The 19,372-nt window shown below is 54.5% G+C and overlaps 2 protein-coding genes across 10 annotated transcripts in view; both read left to right on the top strand.

Annotated features, from left to right (window-relative positions):
* ZFP37 (ZFP37 zinc finger protein) overlaps window positions 1-19,372 on the top strand; it is a 308,781-nt gene that overhangs the window by 207,343 nt on the left and 82,066 nt on the right. The window lies entirely within an intron of this gene.
* Window positions 1-19,372, top strand: part of DAB2IP (DAB2 interacting protein) — a 179,898-nt gene that overhangs the window by 157,255 nt on the left and 3,271 nt on the right. For 4 of the 9 annotated variants that reach the window (XM_081150598.1, XM_081150594.1, XM_081150592.1 and 1 more), the window contains 7 exons: window positions 484-685; window positions 2,415-2,593; window positions 4,588-5,476; window positions 6,204-6,356; window positions 8,386-8,579; window positions 12,825-12,912; window positions 13,742-16,752. In XM_081150598.1, coding sequence (XP_081006724.1) covers window positions 484-685; window positions 2,415-2,593; window positions 4,588-5,476; window positions 6,204-6,356; window positions 8,386-8,579; window positions 12,825-12,912; window positions 13,742-13,909 — 1,873 coding nt within the window. In that variant the 3' untranslated portion in view covers window positions 13,910-16,752. Of the gene's footprint in view, window positions 1-483; window positions 686-2,414; window positions 2,594-4,587; window positions 5,477-6,203; window positions 6,357-8,385; window positions 8,580-12,824; window positions 12,913-13,741; window positions 16,753-18,149; window positions 18,201-19,372 lie in introns of those variants that run through there. The other 5 variants (XM_081150597.1, XM_081150595.1, XM_081150596.1 and 2 more) reach the window with 4 other exon arrangements.

Raw genomic sequence — 19,372 nt, 5'->3', positions numbered from 1 at the left:
CATCTGTCTATCTCCATTTGGGACAGGGAGTCTGGGAAGAGGGCATGGGTTTGGGGTGATGGCAGTGACTTCAGACTTGGCCAGGCTGGGTACGAGGGGAGATGTTGTGGACATGCATGTCTGTAGGCTCAGCAGAGACACCTGGCTGAGCATGGATTGCGAATCATCTGCCTACCAGGCCATTGAAACTTGTAGGGAGAAAAGAAGGAGATTGTGACCAGCAGTGAGTGAAAGGGGAGTGAGGGCCATGGAACATTCCAGGTCCTGTGAGAAAGGGTCCCTGTGGACTTGGCCATGAGGAACAAGGGTCATGAACCATAGAAGATTGGTTGGCTGGTGGAGTTAGTGGTGTGGGAACTGGCCACAGTGGGCAAGAAGGGATGAGAGCTGAGAAAGTGGGTGTGTCTCAGAGAACCTGGGTGGGCCTGGGTTTCCGGGCCTGCCTCGGACCTGGGTTGCTCACCCCATCTGCTCTCTTTCTAGGTTTGGCAGCAAAGAGGAGTACATGTCGTTCATGAACCAGTTCCTGGAGCATGAGTGGACCAACATGCAGCGCTTCCTGCTGGAGATCTCCAACCCCGAGACCATCTCCAACACAGCCGGCTTTGAGGGCTACATCGACCTGGGCCGCGAGCTGTCCAGCCTGCATGCACTGCTCTGGGAGGCCATCAGCCAGCTGGAGCAGGTGCTTGTCCCCATGCGGCAGGGTGTGGGCAAGGGTTCTCCTGTCAGCACCCACCGGGATCTCTGGGCCCCATGTTCTTGGTGCCACGTTCACTCACCAGCACCTGCTGGCCAGTGAGCCCCCTCTGGATACTGGGGCTTTGGCTGTGTCTCCTCACACTCAGCGTTGAGTGGGTAGATTCCATGTATGAAAGATGTGTTTGCTACCGGTGAGAAATGTGATCAGATTTAGCTCTTTCTGTGAAAATGTCCTTGTTCTGTGGTTGAAGGCCACTGATAAGAAAAAGACTAAGAATACCAAACCTCTGCGTGTCAGGCAGGAAGTTACAAACCTTTCCCCAACTGCCCTTGACTGTCAGTTGAAGTGGTTACTCCCTGGGCACCTCTGACATTGCTGCAGCCCCGTGGAGTGTGCCCTCTGTGGCCCGGGGTTCCACTCCCCCCACCAGCAGTCCCCGCCCACACAGTGGATGGGTTTTTGGCAGCAAGGGCTGGGGCTCCACAGTCGAACTCCGGAATATTCATTGCTTTCTGGGGCTCCGAGAGGCCGCCTTACAAAAGTAGTTACTGCTGAACAGGGCTGGGAGGCCTCCCTGCTCCTGCCCCATTTCCTGGAGGTGACCACACAGGGCACTCTGGTGTGCAGCCTTCTGTATACATCTGTGTGTGTGTTAAGTACACACACAAACGCAGAGTTCTTTTCCTTTTGGATTGTGAGGACGTACATGTACACTGCAGTATATGTTTCTCACGCACTCTGTGTGGACATCTTTCCACGCCAGCACTCGCTGCTCTGCCGCTGTGACCTTTCTAACGGCCCCAGGCTGTCCCATCATGACTGCTGTGTATTTTCACCAGCCCCGTTTCTGGACACTTGGGTTAGTCCAGCTTTTCACCAGCAGCAGATGCTGTTTCAAAAGTTTCCGCTCATTTATGTCCACTGCCCTCTGGCTGTGAGGGACACAGGGGGAGGAATGGAAACCAACACCACTTACTGAGCCCCTGTGTGGGCCACCATCCCCTATATCTGCACAGCAGTCTGCAGCCGTCACAGCTGACAGTGTTGCAGCAGGGGTTTGAAATTGAACTCTGCCTCCCTAGTCTCTGCTCTGTGGATGACAATACGAGTTTTCACACTTTCTCTTGCCCAAAGTCCTACCTGGAAGCCAGTGCCTATACAGGTGAAGGCAGAGTCCCCTTCCTCAGCCCAGCCCTGCAGCCTGGAATCCTTAGCAGCATCAGCTTAACTGTGACAGCGAGGTTGAGATGGGCCTGGGGGTTGCCCTCTGCCTATCTCTTTGTTAATTGTCTGATAAGCACGTGGTGGTGCCTAGACCATGTCCACTGGGGCTCAGGTATCAAAGTGGGTCAGGCCCTGTCCACTGTGTGGAGAAGATGTGGGAGGGGTTGTCTCAGAAGTCTCTCGGATGGGGAGGCACCAAGGTAGGATGAACTAGGGTCAAAGGCTTGGACTAGGTCAGCATTTCTCCCTGTGGGCCTGGGCACCTCTCATCTTTATCCCAGAAATATTTGGGGAACTGGTAAATGTCTAATTTACACATTATTGGCCTCCCGCACTCCCCGCCCCAGAACTGCTAGATCTGACAGGTAGGGGAAGGTGGGTCTACATTTCTGCCAGGTTCCTGGGATGTTTTGAACCACAGTGGCTGCAGCTCACCTCCTCAGATGGCCCCAACAGGTCACACCTGCCTCTTCTTGTGTCTTTGCAGAGCATCGTATCCAAACTGGGGCCCCTGCCTCGAATCCTAAGGGATGTCCACACGGCACTGAGCACTCCAGGCAGTGGGCAGCTCCCAGGGACAAATGACCTGGCCTCCACACCTGGCTCTGGTAGCAGCAGCATCTCAGCCGGGCTACAGAAGATGGTGATCGAGAATGATCTCTCTGGGTAAGAGCTGCCAGGTGTGCTGGGCTTTGTGGGGTGCACATGCAGACAGAGTGCAGCCCAACAGTCTCAGCTGGGCAGGAGGATGCCGACACAAGTTTTTATAAAACAAGCTGGATGAGACTCAAAATGTGTTGTGCAGGCCCTAAGTGATGAACCTCCATCCGGGAAAAATCAGGGAAGGCTGCCTGGGTGAGGTGGTGCTGTAGTTATGAGCTTTTTAGGAAACAGTTCCATGGGTGGAAAAGGCATTCTAGGTCGGGGGACTAACACAAAGGCGTGAAGAAAGACGACATGCTCTGTTGAACAATTACTGGTCCCAAATACCTGTGAGTTAAAAATACCTGTTCTGGTATTTCCTGGGTCCAATCATAGTCTCCAGAAGTGGTTTGCAGGGTGTGTGCTCAGCAAGAGCTTGGGTGGCCACAAGGCTTTGAGGCTGGGAGCTCCAAAGAACTAGGGAGTTGAAGCCTGACCTTCACACTGAGCCCTCAGCCCTGGGGCAAATGCCTTGTAAATAAAATCCACACTCAGTAGAGAGGGAGACAAATGATCTCTAACATTGATGTCAAAATGAGAATATTCCTTTAAAACGGAGGCGTTTATGTTGACCCCTTTATGCCTCACTGGTACACTCCCCTCCCTACCAGGGGCCACGCCACGTTGGACCAGCTAGTGAGGATGAGGCTGGGCCTGCAGAGTTGGGAGTCAGGTCTGCACTGAAGGTGGTGGCAGGCTTTTAAGTGGACGAGGGTATGGAGATTGAGGACCTGGGTGTGTGGTGCACAGGACTGGAGGCCAGAAATTGGCCGGGGGCCACTTCCCAGGTCCCTCTGAATCTTGGGGTTCATTCATACAACCTGCCAAGTGAGGTAAATCTGAGTTCAGGTGGGGACACACCTTGGCTGAGAGATGGCCAGGCACGTGGGTTTTGAAGAGACCTGACCAGGTATGCTGCAGGTCTGGTTTCTCCCGGGTCCACTTGGTGCTCTTGTCCACTTCTTCTTGACCCACAAGTGCTGTGGCCACCAGTGGCCACAGCCTGCCCCACCTAAGCCCTATCAGTTGGGGCTTTTGGGGCTTCCTCTCTCTGTCCCAGGTTAAGCCACCTCTTACTTCCATTCCAAACCCATGTCAAACCCCAAAGTCCTGCTGCCTCCAGCCCACTCAGAGTCCTTTTTACCCCCACAACCTTCCCTCCAAAGCTGGGCTGAGCTACCACACTGTGCCTTCCAAAGAGCAGAATTCCAGGGAGGGGCCCAGGAGAGGCTGGAAGGTCTGGGGAGGGCACAGCCTGCCACTGCAGGTGCAGACCCTCCGTGCTTGAGTCACACCTCGAGGATCCTCCTCTGATTCTGTGTTTTTGTCAGGAACGCCAGCCCCCGCCTGCCAGTCAGTCAAGGGGTGTGGCAGCAGGAGGCTTGGCAGAGGAGGCTTCACCAGGCCCCCACTTTGGTTCTCAGTCTGATTAGGAACAAGAGAGAAGAGAGAGAAGGAGCCCTAGTGCTTTGAAATTGGATTTCTCTGTGCAGGACCCTTGGATAGCAGAGAGCCACTGCGTGTGGGTTTGGTTTTAGCTCAGGGGAAATTTCTAGAACACTCCAGGCCTCCGCACCCATCATCCCAAGATGCAGCTGAGCAGGGAAAGCGCCTGCCAGTCAGCCTGTCCTGGCACTAGCAGGGCTGGCTCCTAGCACCGGTTCTGGGCAGGAGCTGCCACTTCAGCCAGCCGGTCCCCATGGTGGCTTCTGCTGGGGTCAGCTGCCCAGGCTGTGGGTTTTGCATCTGGGCCACTGGTCCCCGGGACTCTCCCACTCTTGCTGCCCTGGCACCTCCCCTTCCCACCCCACCCCACCCCACCTTCCCTCTCCCCCAGCCTTGGCTCAGGCTGCCAGGCCCAGCAAATTGGCAGGGGCTCTCGGTTTGGACCCGCCTTGGCCGCATTCACAGTTCTTCTCTTCCCCCTTCTTTCCCTGTGTGTGCTTGTCTCCCTGCAGTCTGATAGATTTCACCCGGTTACCGTCTCCAACCCCCGAAAACAAGGACTTGTTTTTTGTCACAAGGTCCTCCGGGGTCCAGCCCTCACCTGCCCGCAGCTCGAGTTACTCGGAAGCCAACGAACCTGATCTTCAGATGGCCAACGGCGGCAAGAGCCTGTCCATGGTGGACCTCCAAGACGCCCGCACGCTGGATGGGGAGGCGGGCTCCCCAGCGGGCCCCGACACCCTCACCACCGATGGGCAGACGCCTGCGACTCAGCTGATGGCTGGGTGGCCGGCCCGGGCAGCCCCTGTGAGCCTGGCAGGGCTGGCCACGGTGCGGCGGGCAGGCCAGACACCAACCACACCAGGCACCTCTGAGGGCGCACCAGGCCGGCCCCAGCTGTTGGCACCGCTCTCTTTCCAGAACCCTGTCTACCAGATGGCGGCTGGCCTGCCACTGTCGCCCCGCGGCCTTGGCGACTCGGGCTCTGAGGGCCACAGCTCCCTGAGCTCCCACAGCAACAGTGAGGAGCTGGCGGCTGCCGCCAAACTGGGAAGTTTCAGCAGCGCCGCAGAGGAGCTCGGGCGCCGGCCAGGGGAGATGGCGCGGCGGCAGATGTCGCTGACTGAAAAGGGCGGGCAGCCCACGGTGCCGAGGCAGAACAGTGCCGGCCCCCAGCGTCGGATCGACCAGCCGCCACCTCCGCCCCCACCGCCACCTCCTGCCCCTCGTGGCCGGACGCCACCCACCCTGCTGAGCACCCTGCAGTACCCTCGGCCCTCCAGTGGGACCCTGGCGTCGGCCTCGCCTGATTGGGCTGGCCCTGGAGCCCGGCTGCGGCAGCAGTCCTCCTCCTCCAAGGGTGACAGCCCCGAGCTGAAGCCTCGAGCGGTGCACAAGCAGGTCAGTGCGCTGGTGGAGGGCGGGCCATGAGGGTGGTCCCACCCATGCCATGCTGCTCCTCCAGGCCATTTCATCTCCCCCTCACCCAGCTGTCATCCCATGCTGAATGATGCCACAGTCGGCCCCATGCCATCAGCCCACCACACACACCACCCCTCTTCCCTGGCCCTACTGGCCCCTACCTCAGTCCTGTGAACCAGGGACACTGCAGCTTTAGGGTCCCTCTGCCAGTTTCCCCTGAGACATCTCCCTAACAGGGGTTAGGGAGAAAGAGGGAGGGGTCAGTCTCTCTCTAGTTCTAAGCCTGTTAACACCCTACCCAGGGTAGGAGTTAACCTGTCCCCCACAGGCCCCTCCCTGCTCTAAACTGGCCTCCAGAGCTCAGCTGCCAGGATTTGTGGGTGTTTCCTGTCGCCCAGGGGCTGCATGCAGTACGTGGACCTGATGTGCTTTGGGTAGAACGCCTGTCTTCCTGGGCCAGCTCGCACATTCTCACCTGGGCTGCAGAGAGCAGCTCAGGAGGCCACCTAGGCTCTTAACTGTGCCTCAGGCTGCCTTCTGAGAGTTGGAGCCTCCTTGCTCAGGGGCTGCCGCATCAGTAGGTGCCTGGTCAGCTGAAGGTCCCCTCCCTTCCCACCACATGTCCCCGTGGCTCACCAGGTGCCACTCCCACCCCCTCCCCTCTCCCCTTCCTCCCTCCAGCCCTCACAGCTGTGTTTCATTGTAGGGCCCTTCGCCCGTGAGCCCCAATGCCCTGGACCGCACAGCCGCTTGGCTCTTGACCATGAACGCGCAGTTGTTAGAAGACGAGGGCCTGGGCCCAGATCCCCCCCACAGGGATAGGCTAAGGAGTAAGGAGGAGCTCAGCCAAGCAGAAAAGGTAATGCCAGACCCTGGCAATTTGGGACAGGGTGGGGCTGCATCCCTTGGTAGCTGGCAGGATTCTCTCCCCTTGAGACCTGAGTAAGGAGCCACTCCTCAGTCTTGCAAATGGTCAGTCCCCTCTCAACCCCTGGTTTCATGTGAGGACAGTGGTCACTGGAATCTGGAAGAAGAGTAGCAAGAGGGATTTAGCTTAGACCTGAGGTTTCCCAACACAGGTTGCATATGAGACTCAGCTGGGACTTGAGGGTCAAGGGTGCCAAAGAGGTGCATGGAGACCCTTAAGGGAGCCTCATGCATGAGGAGGTGGAGGCATGGGTTCCAAGAGCTGGGAGAATGCCCCAGCTAGGGCCCCTCCACTCTGGGCTTGTGCCTGCCTGAGGCCTGCCTCTTTCCCAGTCCCCATTTCTGCCAGGGCCTAGGGGAGAAAACCAGGGGGAGGGTTAGGGTCAGGTTGCTACTGAGATGTTTTCTTCCACCCTACCACATATATCTGGCATTTGATGGGCAGCGAGGCGTTTCTGTTGTCCCATTCTCCCAGTGAGTGGCAGCTGCCCTTGATCCAGAGCTGGCTCTCATCTCCTGGAGGCCAAAGCCCAGTCTACAGAGCAGGACCAGTACAAGGCCCCCCAGGCAGCTGTCACTCTCCCATTCACCTCTTGTGCCCTCGCCCCTCTTGGCCCCAGAAAAGCATTAGCAGCCTCTCAGGCAAGGGCACAGAGGGCAGGTGGCAGCTCTCCCTCTCCCTGGCCTAGGACTAGGTCCATGTCCATGCTGCATTCCGCCACCCTCCACCATCCCCTTGGTCCACCGCATCCACCTGCTTTCACCATAATTATGTAAAGGGGACCAGGGGACATGGGGCACAGTGCTTTAAGAGCCAGAGTTTGGCTGGGGAGCAAGGAGGGCCAGCCTCACCCCAACTCCCTGCATGAACCTGGGGCCAGGCTCGGTGCCTGAGGCTCAGATTCCCGTTTTTAAATGGCAAGGATTGCCTGAACGATTGTAACGACAGGCTGCATCTGGAGTGCCCTCCTTCCTTGTGGTCCCTTGGCTGAATGAGCTGCTGCTTCTTTCACCCTCTTTGCTACAAACTCTCACAGGCAAATCTAGGAGGCCTTTGTTCCCTGAGCTCCCTGGAGACCTGGTCCCTGCCTCTGGCCAGCTGGGCAGCAGACCTGGGGTGGCGTCAGGGCCATTTCCCCAGAGTCATGCTCCCCTGTGGGTCCAGCTTTGTTTCAGGGATTACATTTGAGGTAGGGCTGGATCTCTCCGGCTTTGCTGCCTCCTGACCTTGGGAGAGTCCATTGCTGTTGAGTGAGTTGGGCTTCTATTGCCCCTCTCCTTGAGAGGCTCTTCCTGCCTCCCCCAGTCATATATTCCCACGGCACCCTGGCCCCAAGCCCCTGCTTCCGGTGTCAGCCCTGCCTTGCCCTCTGTCCCAGCTTGCTGCTTCTCTTGCTGCCTTACATATCCTTGTCTTCCCCAAAGGCTGGGCATGCTGGGCTAAGATCCAGAAAGCCAGGGCTGCCTTGCCCTTAACCTCTCTCTCCCCCACTTTTCCCCACCGTGGCTTTAGGGTCAGATAGATGCTGGGAGGCTAAGATCTTACCCCAGCAGTCAGTCACTCTACTCTTTGTGTGACTGGGTCGCCGCGCCTTCAGGGCCTCAGTTTCCCCTCCTATAGAGCCCCCACCTTACAGGGCCCTGCCAGATCTCCTTAACATATTCAAGGTGTTTTAACTTTTGTTATAAAAAGCTCAAGGCCCTAGTTAAACCCTTACTTCTGAGTCTTCATCCCCCGCATAGCTGTAAGGTCAGGCTGGGGAAGCGGGAGCTAGGAGTAGAGAGAGCCCTGGAGAGGGGACAGACTCAGCATCTCCTTGCTGTGGGAAGTAAGCTGGGTTGGGATAGTCCCTGGGGAGTTCCGACCTGGGCTCCCTCCTACCCTGTGCTCCTGCTCAGGCTCATGAGGCTGTGCTCTCTGTCCTGGGTGCTGTGCCTGTGGCACGCTGCCCTCCTGGCAGGACCTGGCAGTGCTGCAGGACAAGTTACGGATCTCCACCAAAAAGCTGGAGGAGTATGAGACCCTGTTCAAGTGCCAGGAGGAGACGACGCAGAAGCTGGTGCTGGAGTACCAGGCACGGCTGGAGGAAGGCGAGGAGCGGCTGCGGCGGCAGCAGGAGGACAAGGACATCCAGATGAAGGGCATCATCAGCAGGTGAGAACGTCCTATCCCTGCTCTGGATCCAGTCCTGGCCCCACACTGCCCTCCAGGAGGCTCCTGGTCACGGAGGGGCTGACCAGCTGCAGGATGAGTGGAGTGTGGAGACAGGAAGGAAGAAGTGTCCCAGGAGGTGGGGACATTGTGGCACAGACCTGGAGGTAGGAGGTGGCCTGGAGTGTGGGGAGCCCCACGGTACAGTGTGTGCTACAGGTAGAATGCAAAGCTGGGCCTGTGGGCCCTGTAGGGGTCTTATTTTCTTGGTAAGCACTCTCAGGGGAGTTTAGAAGCCAGTTGGGGGTGCCAAGAAAAACAGGTCCCAATTCAGGGCAAGAAAAATAGGAATGAATGTCAGTTACTTTCTGTGGCTGAAGGTGGGAGGTGAGAGGGAGGAAGGAGACAGAAAAATCCCCAGACTTCTACCAAGAGCATCAGGGTGTGCCGTGGTGCTAATTACTGAGATGGGAACTTTGGAAGAGAAGTTCAGGCGGAGAGGGAGAGGGATGATGGTGCCAGTTTTGGATGTGTTGAGTTTAAAGGTGCCTCTGGGTCTTACAAGGAGATTCTCGGGAGTACGGGGGTGGGGGTGGTTTTTAATGCTGACTCCCATCTTTATTGACGGTTTATATCGGATTCTGTGTTGATTCCTCTCTCTTTCTCTGCCTCCCTGCTCTTGGGTAGGGTGGGCACACCATTGTGTCTATAGGCAGGGAGTGCAGTCAAGGTGTAGCGTCCAGGCCAACCCACCGAGTCCCAGTCCTGGAGTTCACTTTCTTACGACAGTAATACCAGGTACAAGAGCCTGTCATCTGGACAGATTTCACAGGTGTGCAGTAGCCAGGATGTTCCCCAACCTGGCTTCATGCTTTGTTCACTGCAAAACCCTCCCCAGATTCCTCCTATTTAGACTGCCTGTTTTTCTGCCCCTAATTATTGTTTGCTTCACTGGAAAATGGTTAGCGTGAGCAAAGGGCCTATAACCAGGGTCACTAGAAACCCACTGTTCGCTTGACCACCAGCTCTGCTCTTGGCTTTCTTCATGTGTGTGGTCACAAAAATTGAAACGTTTTCAACCTAACCTTCTCCTCGTTGTGTCTGTTCTCTGAGGTGTATGCTTTCCTGAATTCAGTGGCTTATTTAACACATTTGTTTCTAACCAGTCCTGAATTATTTCTTCCTTAATGTAAATGTCAGTTAGGTCGGTTTGGCTGATAGTGTTATTCAAATCTTCTATATCCCTGTGAGCTTCTCTGCTTGTTCTGTCAGTTACTGAGAACAGGATGTTGAAGTTTCTAATAATTATGGATTTGTCTATTTCTTCTCTTATTTCTGTTGGTTTTTGCTTTTTGTGCACTGAAACTATTCTCAGAGGCATACACATTTAGGATTGTTATGTACTGTTGATGAACTGACCTCTATATTATAAAGTCATCTTTCTTAGCCCTCAATGTTCCTTGCTCTGAAATCTTCCTTGTTTGATATCCATACGGCTGTTCCAATTTTCTTTTAATTCGTGTTAGCCTGGTATATCTCGTCCATCCTTATATTTTTAATCCATCTGTGTGTCTATATCAAGTGAGTTTCTTTTACAGACATCTTGCAGTTGGTACTTGCTTTTTATCTGATAGTTTCCATCTTTTAATTGGAGTGTTTAGACCACTTATGTTTAATATACTTGCCAATATGATTATATTTTAACCTATAATCTTGCTATTTGTTTTCTATTTGGACTGCCTGTTTTATTCCCCTTTTTCCTGCCCTCTCTTTGTATTGAATATTTTTTATAATTCCATTTTATCTCCTCTGTTGGTTTATTAGCTAATCTTTTGTTCTTGCTTTAGAGCAGGGGTTAGAAACTTTCTGGAAAGGGGCAGATAATAAATATCTTCAGCTTTGCTGGACATACGGTATCTGTTGCAACTGTTCCGCTCTGCTATTATAGCAGAACTATTTGTGTGCTGTGGCTATTTGCAAAAACAGGCAGTCGGCCTGCTTGGGCCTTCACCTTGGCTATAATAATGGGCACTCTGTCATTATAGCCGTCCCTCTGTATTTAGTGTACCTTTTTTCTTTGGCTGTTTTTAAGAGTTATTTACTTATTGCAGATGGCCAACAATTTTATGATATGCCTTGGTGTGGTTTTCTTCATGTTTCTTGGGCTTGTTGAGCTCTTGGACCTGTGAGTATGTAGTCACACCTCCCCAGTCTGTTTTCTGGGACTTCCATTGCACATATGTTAGGCCACTTTATATTGCCCACATCCCACTGATGCTCTCTTGTTTCCTTTCTTCCATGTTTTATTTTAGATCATTTCTATTACTATGTCTTCAAGTTCACTAATCATTTCTTCCTTATTATCTAATCTGCTATTAATTCTATTCATTTTTTCCCCCCCATTTCAGATATTGTATTTTTGCCTCTAGACTTTGGTTTAAATCCTATCCACCTCTTCTTCTTATGCTCATGCTTTCCTCTATTTTCTTGAAAATGTGGAATATGTTTATAATAGTTGTTTTAATGTCTTTGCCTACTAATTCTCTCATCTCTGACTTTTTTGAGTCTGTTTTTATTGATTCACTTTCTTCCTGGTTATGGGTTATATTTTTCTACTGCTCTGCATTCTTGGTTGGGTGCCAGGCATTGTGAATTTTATGTAAGTGCTGGATATTTTGTGTTCCTTTAAGTGGTTTGCGCTTTGTTCCGGGACATAATGAGGTTACTTAGAATCACTTTTGATTCTTTTGAGGCTTATGTTCAAACTTGGTCGGGTGGGTCCTGGACAGTCTTTAATTGAGGCCTAATCTGGCTCTACTGTTGAGGCAGTTTCCTTCAGGGGATTCCACTGGAGGCCTCCTGTGTTAGCACGCCTCTCCACTGTGCTTGGAAGGAGCATGCACAGTTCCTGGGGTGGTTTTGTGCACTCCTTTCCAGTGGTTCTTGCCCCGGCCTAGCTGTTTTCTCACAGGCATGCTGACCAGTCTGCAGCCAAAGACCCAGGGAACCCCCTCAGAGATAGGTGGCATTCTCCCTGCCTCTTCCTCCTGTCTGGCACTGTCCTGCGAGTACCAGTCGCCTCACCTCCCTGCCTGCCCTGGGCCTCCTTGACTCTGAGGTCACGCCCTCCTTTTGTTTGGCCCGGACACTCTAGGCACTGAGCAGGGCTCACCTCACCTGTTCCCTTCTTGTAGGGGTCACTGGACTTTACCGAGGGTGATTTAGTATCCGGAAAACTTTGTTTCATAGGTGTTTTGTCTGGTTTTCTAGTTTTTGTTTTGTTTTATTTTTTTTTTCTTGGCAGGAAAGTAAATCCAGTCCCTGTTATTGCACCATAGCTGGAAAGGAAAATCTCTTCTCCAGTATAATTTCCCTTCTGATGATACCACCTACTGCCTCTCTTTCCCCTCCCTACTACCCCCATGTCACAGGCTTTACTCCATGACTACCTTCCTGTGACAAGGAACTCCCCTCCCCCCCGCCACCTTGACATGGCCCCACACCCCTTCCTCCTGATTAGTGCTCCCGACCCCATTGACTTGTCACCACAGCCCTGTGTGGTACCTGCCCCAGCACCTGTGCATCTACTGTGCTGTGGGCCAAGTGCTCGCCCAGGGGAGGGGGACTGCTGCTGGGCTGGAGAAATTGTGCAGGTGGATACGGAAATGAAGCCGTGGGAGTAGATGAGCTCGTCTGAGAAGTGTTTGTAGAGCGAGGAGAACGGAGGTGAGGCAGAGCCTTGTGGGGCCCTGACATCCTAAGGGCCAGACAGGACATAGCATCTGCAAGCAGTTGCCTGGGTGCTAGCAGGCAGACCCAGAGAGTGTGTATTCCAGAAGCTAAAGGAAGAGAGTTGGAAGGTAGGAGTGATCGAGAGTGATTGACAGGTACCAGGGAGGCCAGCAGGATGAAGCCAGGAAGGGTCTCAGGAAAGGAGCAACTGGTGACGGACCCACACCTGCCTTAGCTCCCACCCCCCTGGAAGAACATCAGGAAAGGAGCAGCCCCAGGGGCTTCTGGGGATTTGGGAACAGAATCTGGTCAAAGTATAAGGAAGGAGTAGGTCCAGCCCATGTAGTGGCTGGGGGCCAGCTGGAGAGCCTCTGTCCCAGGCAAGTGTGGGAGGGCTGTGGCCCAAGGAGGGCCTCTCCTAGTGCAGGTGTGGTGACCTCTGCCCACAAGGCCCACACCCACCTCATCATCTGCTCCCTCAGATGCCAGCCTGACTGTGCTTATCTCTGGTCACAGGTTGATGTCAGTGGAGGAGGAGCTGAAGAAGGACCACGCTGAGATGCAGGCAGCTGTAGACTCCAAACAGAAGATCATCGATGCCCAGGTGGGGGACTCTGGCCCTTTGGTCGGCCACAGGTGGTAAAGGACCTGGGATAAGGGGAATGACTTTGGCTTCTCCACATCCTTTGTCATACCCCACTACAAAAGCTTCGGAGGAATCAGAGACCAGGATCTCTGCCCCAGGAAGTCAGACTTGAGGGTCTCAGTGGACCATAAGCTCACTAGGAAAGGCTAGGAAAGGGGTGGGGCAACTTCTCCCCTACTGGGGCAACTTGGTTGGTATTTCCTTTCACCAGAGGTGCTACCAAAGAGTAGATCTATTGGGTGGGGAATGGGGAAGGCTGGGGGTAGCACGGGGGTTGGGAAGGGCTCTTGTTTAGAGCTGTGGCTTCCCAACTGCATTGAGAGGAGAGACATTAGAGGCTCTGGCCTCCAGTCTCCCTCACACAGGACTGTTCCCTTTCCCTCTCAAATGCCCAGGAATAGGACCAGGCCTTGCTCAGACTGTAAACTGTACGCATTACCAGGAGCTGTGACTTCTGTGTGTCACACCCACGCACATGCACAGGGTGCCTGCCCTCAGGGCCTTGGGTGGCTGATGGGTGCCACCATCAGAGCTGCTCTGTTGGGGTGAGAAGCAGGCAATGCAGGAGAGATGTTAGGAGGGCACACTCGGGGCTATCATGGCCCATGATGGCAAGACTAGCCCTGTCCCACTCGCCCACTACACAGCCCTCGCACCGTGGGCACTGGCCATCTCTGCATCTCCTCCAGACCACCCTCCCCCCGTCCAGCACGCATATGGGTGCGCACAGCCCCAGGGAGACCCCTTCCCCTCCCGTTACCCCATCTCACGCCCTCTTTTCCCACAGGAGAAGCGCATCGCCTCCCTGGACGCTGCCAACGCCCGCCTCATGAGCGCCCTGACACAGCTGAAAGAGAGGTACAGCATGCAGGCCCGTAACGGCATCTCCCCCACCAACCCCACCAAATTGCAGATTACCGAGAACGGCGAGTTCAGAAACAGCAGCAATTGTTAACCTGTCCGAGGAGAGGGAGGACTGTGGTGGCCCAGGGCCGGGCCTCGGCCTGGGGAGGAGCACCCCACAGTTGCAGCCCCAGCGCGGGGGGCAAGAGGCCGAGGCTCGTCTCCCGCGCCCTCTGCCCGTGGTCCAGGAGGCAGCCACAGAGGGAGTCGAGAGACCGACGCAGCGGGAGCCCCCCTCTCTTCTGCCCGAGAAGCGTGTTGAGTTCAGGCCGAAGAGACTGCACGCTGGGAGTGGGACAGCGTGGTGGGAGCAGGGGGCCGGCCAAAATATGTCTGTTGGTTATTGAATTCGGTGTGTGTCACCTTTCCTCCTTCACCTGGCCAAATGCATGTACCCCCCACGCTCCCCAGGGAAGGGAGCTGCCCGGAGAGGTGGGGGACTAGAGAGCTGGGGCCCAGGCCCGTCCCCGTGGACCTGCTGCCCAGTTTCAGGAGCTGACAGGTTGATGGGCAGGCAGGGAGAGGGTGGGAAGGATGGAGCTCCCAGAGTCCCGCATCCCCTGCTTGGCTCTGAGCGCCTGCCACCGCATGCAGCCTGCTGGGGACCCTTCCCGCTGTGAGGAACTGAGGATTCGCCCATACCTGTCCCCACATTCCCGCCTTCCCCTTCCTCCCTTATTCTGCCAAAAAGACCCAGTAGGGCTCACGGCTCTGTCCTCTGGGCCCTCGCATTTGTGGGGAGGATTGGAGCCTCCCTCACCTGCCACCCGAGCCCAGGCTGATGTCTGGGGCTCCCAAAGCCAAAGATCTGGGCAGAGTTTGCCCAGAGGGCACTGTGCGTGCTGCTTGCCCTCCTGTGGCCCTGCAGGGCGTGACCGCTGGTGCCCACCCTGAGAGAAAGGCTGATCTTTCCTCATTGATGGTTAGAAAATTCTAATGCCTGCAGACCTTGAGAAGGTGGATAACTGTGATTTTTTTTCCTTTCACAGTATGCATTAGAAACAAAAGCCCGCTTGCTCGCTTGCTGGAACACAGGGGCCTTTTAAATTGAGCGTGCGCACTGCATGGGAAATAGCAGCCCTGGAGGATGTTAGACTTGCTCCCTCTCCAAGACAGCAGCGGCCTGCACCAGGCCCCGTGTGTGCGGCCGGCCTCCTCCTCACCCTTCCCGGGCCCCCAGCCAAGGACCCAGGCGCTGCAGACAGGCGAGGGGCACACCCCACAGCTGGGGCCGGTTTTCCTCAGCGCTAGGCTGTCCTGTAGCTTTTCAGCCTCCCTGCCCCCACTTGCGGGACATAGGTGGGGCAGGAGCTTGGGTCTCTCCGGGTCCCGCCCCGCAGCAGAGCCAGGGCGAAGCCAGGGCCACCCCTCTGCCTCAGCCTCAGGAAGCTGAGGAGACCCTTGGAAAGAGCACTGAGCCCTTCCTGCCCCAGGGGCTGGAGGCATGTCACCAGGGCTGGGGTTGCCACAGAGCCCACCAGCAGGGAGAGTGGGGGAGGGGTGGCCCAGACCACACTGGACCCCCGTCGTGGGCCTGTGCTCAGGGAACAGGCTCTAAGATGAAGCCTACAGAACAGTTAGGCCAGAGACATGCTGGTGGGGCGAGGGTGGCCCCCAAGGGTCACAGACCTCAGGAAGGAAGGCCGTGGGGGCTGAGCCCTGCTCCCACTCCTGGTTTCACAGGCAGGGCCTGGCCCAGTGATGTCCTCTGGTTGTTTTGTCCCCCCACTGCCTGGTGAGCCCCCCCTCCTCACCCCACTCCCCTCCCACCGATGCCTCGTAGAGCGACCGACCTCAGACCGAGCGCCTCTTAGCAATACAGGGGGAGGTTCCTAGGGCCCGACAGCAGGCGCAGGAGGCCAGCGTGGTGGCTGGTGCTGGCGGCCCTCGGCTGGGCTGTGAGCTCTCAGGCCGAGAACTTTATTTACCTAGTGCAAAAACTGTAAAAGTGTACAGACTCCACAGATTTTTATCTGAACTGCAAGTCTGACCATTTTTGTAAATGTCCTTGGTGTTTGACTGTAATGTAACTATTTCACCTAATGGTTGTACATAATCCTCTCGTCCTGGTGCTGCCGAGGGCTGCCCGGGACCGCTGCTCTCCGATGGTTTGTATTTTATATTTTAATCTAGAGAACAGTATTGGGCAGGAGGAAGAAGTTTGGGATTTGGGTGTTGGGTTTTTTCCCTGCCCATGGCATTTATTTGTTTTCGTGGCAGTGTGCTGTCTGGGTGGGGGTGATGGGGACATGCGCATGGCTGGGCCAGCAAAGGGGGCTCTCACCTGGGCCACACAGAACTTGTGTCTTGGTGCTGGACACTGCCTGCAGACAGGGCTGGGTCCAGAGGGCCCACAGGGAGGGGGGAATGAGGAAAGGCAGTCCCTGTTCTGGGAGGACCACAGTCCCAACCCAGACCCTGCCGGAGATGGCTCTCCCCTCCTTCACCAACACAGAGAGGCCTGACTTTTTTGCTTAAATTTTATGTTTAGGGTGAAGGAAACTGCCAAACTTCCTATAAGTGAAGACTCTTCCCAACTGCCCAATACAGGGGGTGGGAAACCGAGGCCAGAGCTCCAAGCCTCCCCGCCCTACAGAGCATCTGCCTGGGATGCACCTCTCCCTCCCACCCCGTCTGTCTGCAGAAGGCAGACTGTCCAGGGAAACAGCCCCCTTTTCTACACTCGGCCCCGAAGCCGCCCCAGCCCCACACCCCCTGCCCCTTGTAAGTGTGGACAGGACGAAACCGCAAGCGTGGAGTCCCGGCCGGAGCGCCCCCAGCTGACTTTTAACTGTAATAATGTACAGAGAAGGTTGTTGGTGTTCTAAGACTGTGGCTGTGCAATTTCTGTACATTTGCAATTAGAAATATTAAAGATTTATTTAGCTATTTTAAGCCTGACTCGCCTCTCCATTCAGCTGTGTCTCGGGAGATTTTCCAGAGTGGCTCTTGAATCATGGGCTGATGCCCTTTACTAAGGGACCCAGCACTTGGCTCACCTGGTGGCAGCTGTACACAGGGAAGACCCCTAATGCCGACGGCAGTGGTGGTCTTGGCACACTGAGGAAGCTGGCATTGTCCCCTCCCCTGGGCTGGGGTCTGTCGACTCCAGAAAGTGGGACAGATGAGCTCTAAGGCCTCCCCGCAGCTCAGCCTTCTCGAAAGTGAGGTCACTGCTGGTCCCACCGTCTCCTGGAGGCCTCCTGGGACCACGGCCCACACTTGCCCTGCAGCAGACACCAGCTCCTGCTCAGCTTCAGATGCTGTCTCATCCGCTGAAGTCGGCCTCCAGGAGGGAAGCCGACAGACAGGCCCAAAGAGGGAAAGAAGTTGGCACAGGGTTACCACAAGTCGTGGCAAAGTTAGACTAAACCCAAGCTTCCGGTGTCTGGAAGGTTCCAACTCATAAGGCTCTCCCAAGCTCCTACCCTCACACCCCTTGCTGCCTTAATTATTCCTAACTCTTCACCTCATTGCTCTTTCCCATGGTGCTCTTCACCTGCTCCAGGCTGAGTTTTCTTCCCTCCCCTTTAACCTGAACTGCCCCTAGGGACCTGCCATCTCTACTTCCTCACCTTCTGTTCTTTCCTCAGCCTAGCACCACCTCATTGCCAAACCCAGGGGCCTCCTCGGTGCTTCTGCACTGCTGACCCCAGGCCCCAGGATCAGGGACTGCCATCCCTCTGCTGCAGCTATACCACGCAGTGTAGAATTCAAGGAAATAGCAATGAGTGGGAGAGATGATTTCATGTGTACAGAAGGCACTTATAACAAAGGCACTAATGCCATGAGCTCCATGTCTGGGTCAAGTAGCATCAAATAGGAAGCAAAACTCGGAAACGCAAAGGAATTGACAGAAATACAGTTGCATTTCACATGAACACACCACCAGTATTAGTTTATTACAGATTAAGAAAGCAGTAAGGGCCCAGAGGATTTAAATAATTGATAGGATTTAATAAGCAGGGATACATCAAGCTCTTAATCTAGAGCACACACCTTTTCAAATACACTTGGAGCATTACCCTAAGTTGACTATATAATGAGATATGAAAACCTCACAAAGTTGCCCAAAGAAACAGTTTGGGCCCCATACTGTGCCTTGAAGCAATAAAACTGCACATCAATAATAAATGTTTAATCGGGGGAAAATAGCCTACCATCAGGAAGTTTAAAAATAAGTATTGAATCAATAGAATTAGATTTTTAAAACAAACTAGTCTTCTAATTAAACAAGGTATATTGACTGCATACATTTATCTCTTCCTCCCCAAACACCCCTCTACTGACAGGAAAGGACTAACAAGATTATTACCTAAAAGGACAAATTAACGTGGAAGGAGGTGATCATTAAGAGAATTTGAAAAGCATGGCAGGTGGAAGCTGGTGGAGGAGTTGACTACAGTAGCCGAGCAGGGACAGAGTGCACCGGAAATGAGCTGATCAGCTCCAAGGACCACCCTCGGCCCCCGACCCCAGGCTCAGGCTGCAGGCACAGCCAAGGCAGCCGGTCGGAAACGGAGCCAGACCCCAGCCTCCTGCCCCTGCTCTGCACAGCCCCTCAGCCCCTCGTGAGGAACTAGGCATTTGTTCCCTGGAGGAATCGAACCAGTCGTGCTCCTTACTTGGGGACACTGGGTAGAGCAGAAGGCTGTGGGGTGTGAGGGACAGCAGGTGGGAGGGGGTGGAGTGAGCTTCCGCTTCCCTCAATCGTGCCCACCCCGCGAGCACTTTCCCTGCTCCCAGAATGCCCAGAGCCAGGCATCTGTCCCCCAGTAACTGAGTGGAACATACTTGATTGGAAAAACTGGCTTCAGAGAAAAGACCTGCAGATATTCCCCCTTGCAGAGAGTGCATCCCTGTCCCAGCCAGCACCTAACGACCCTGCCAATCAGCGTGTCTCCTGCAAAATGCTCGGACAGCCAGGACTGCCCCCACACCCAGCAGTTGAGGAAAGTGTCCAGCGAGTAATAGAAACTAGGTGTGCATTTCCCCCAGGCCTCTGCTTCACAGTGGCAACAAAACTCCCTATTTGCGAATATAACAGCTCAAAACAAAAAAAAAGAAAGAAAAGCAAAGTAAGGAAACAGGAAATAGAGAGAATGCGCTCTTTCCACTTAACCAGTTGACTCTCAGAATTTTACTGACAGCAAAGTTCCTCCCTTCTCCCCACATACTTGTTTATGTATTTATTATCGGTGTGGATTCGTAAAGCCTTATTTTTAAGGGTTTATTATTCATTACTCAATAATTTTGGTGCTCGAACAGTCCCAGATTTGGCTGCAGGGAACCCCTTCAAACTGGTGCCCATGTCCTAGTGACATGCCCAGTGTTGTTTCCAAACATTTCCTTACTTTCTGGCCTTACAAGATGTCTCAGGCTCACCTTGGACCTACCTTGCCCCAGCTATGAAATTAGTCATTTCTCTGAAAAACGCTGGGGAATGAAATGACAGACCTAGATCTGAGAGCTGCTGGAATGTCCGTCCTTCTTGACCTTCTCGGCAGACAATTAG

Source organism: Miniopterus schreibersii (assembly GCF_964146895.1).
Source record: "Miniopterus schreibersii genome assembly, chromosome: 11".
In the NCBI taxonomy this organism is placed as follows: Eukaryota; Metazoa; Chordata; class Mammalia; order Chiroptera; family Miniopteridae; genus Miniopterus; species Miniopterus schreibersii.
The sequence above is the reverse complement of the archived record's forward strand: the minus strand, read 5'-3'. Positions and strand labels throughout refer to the sequence as shown.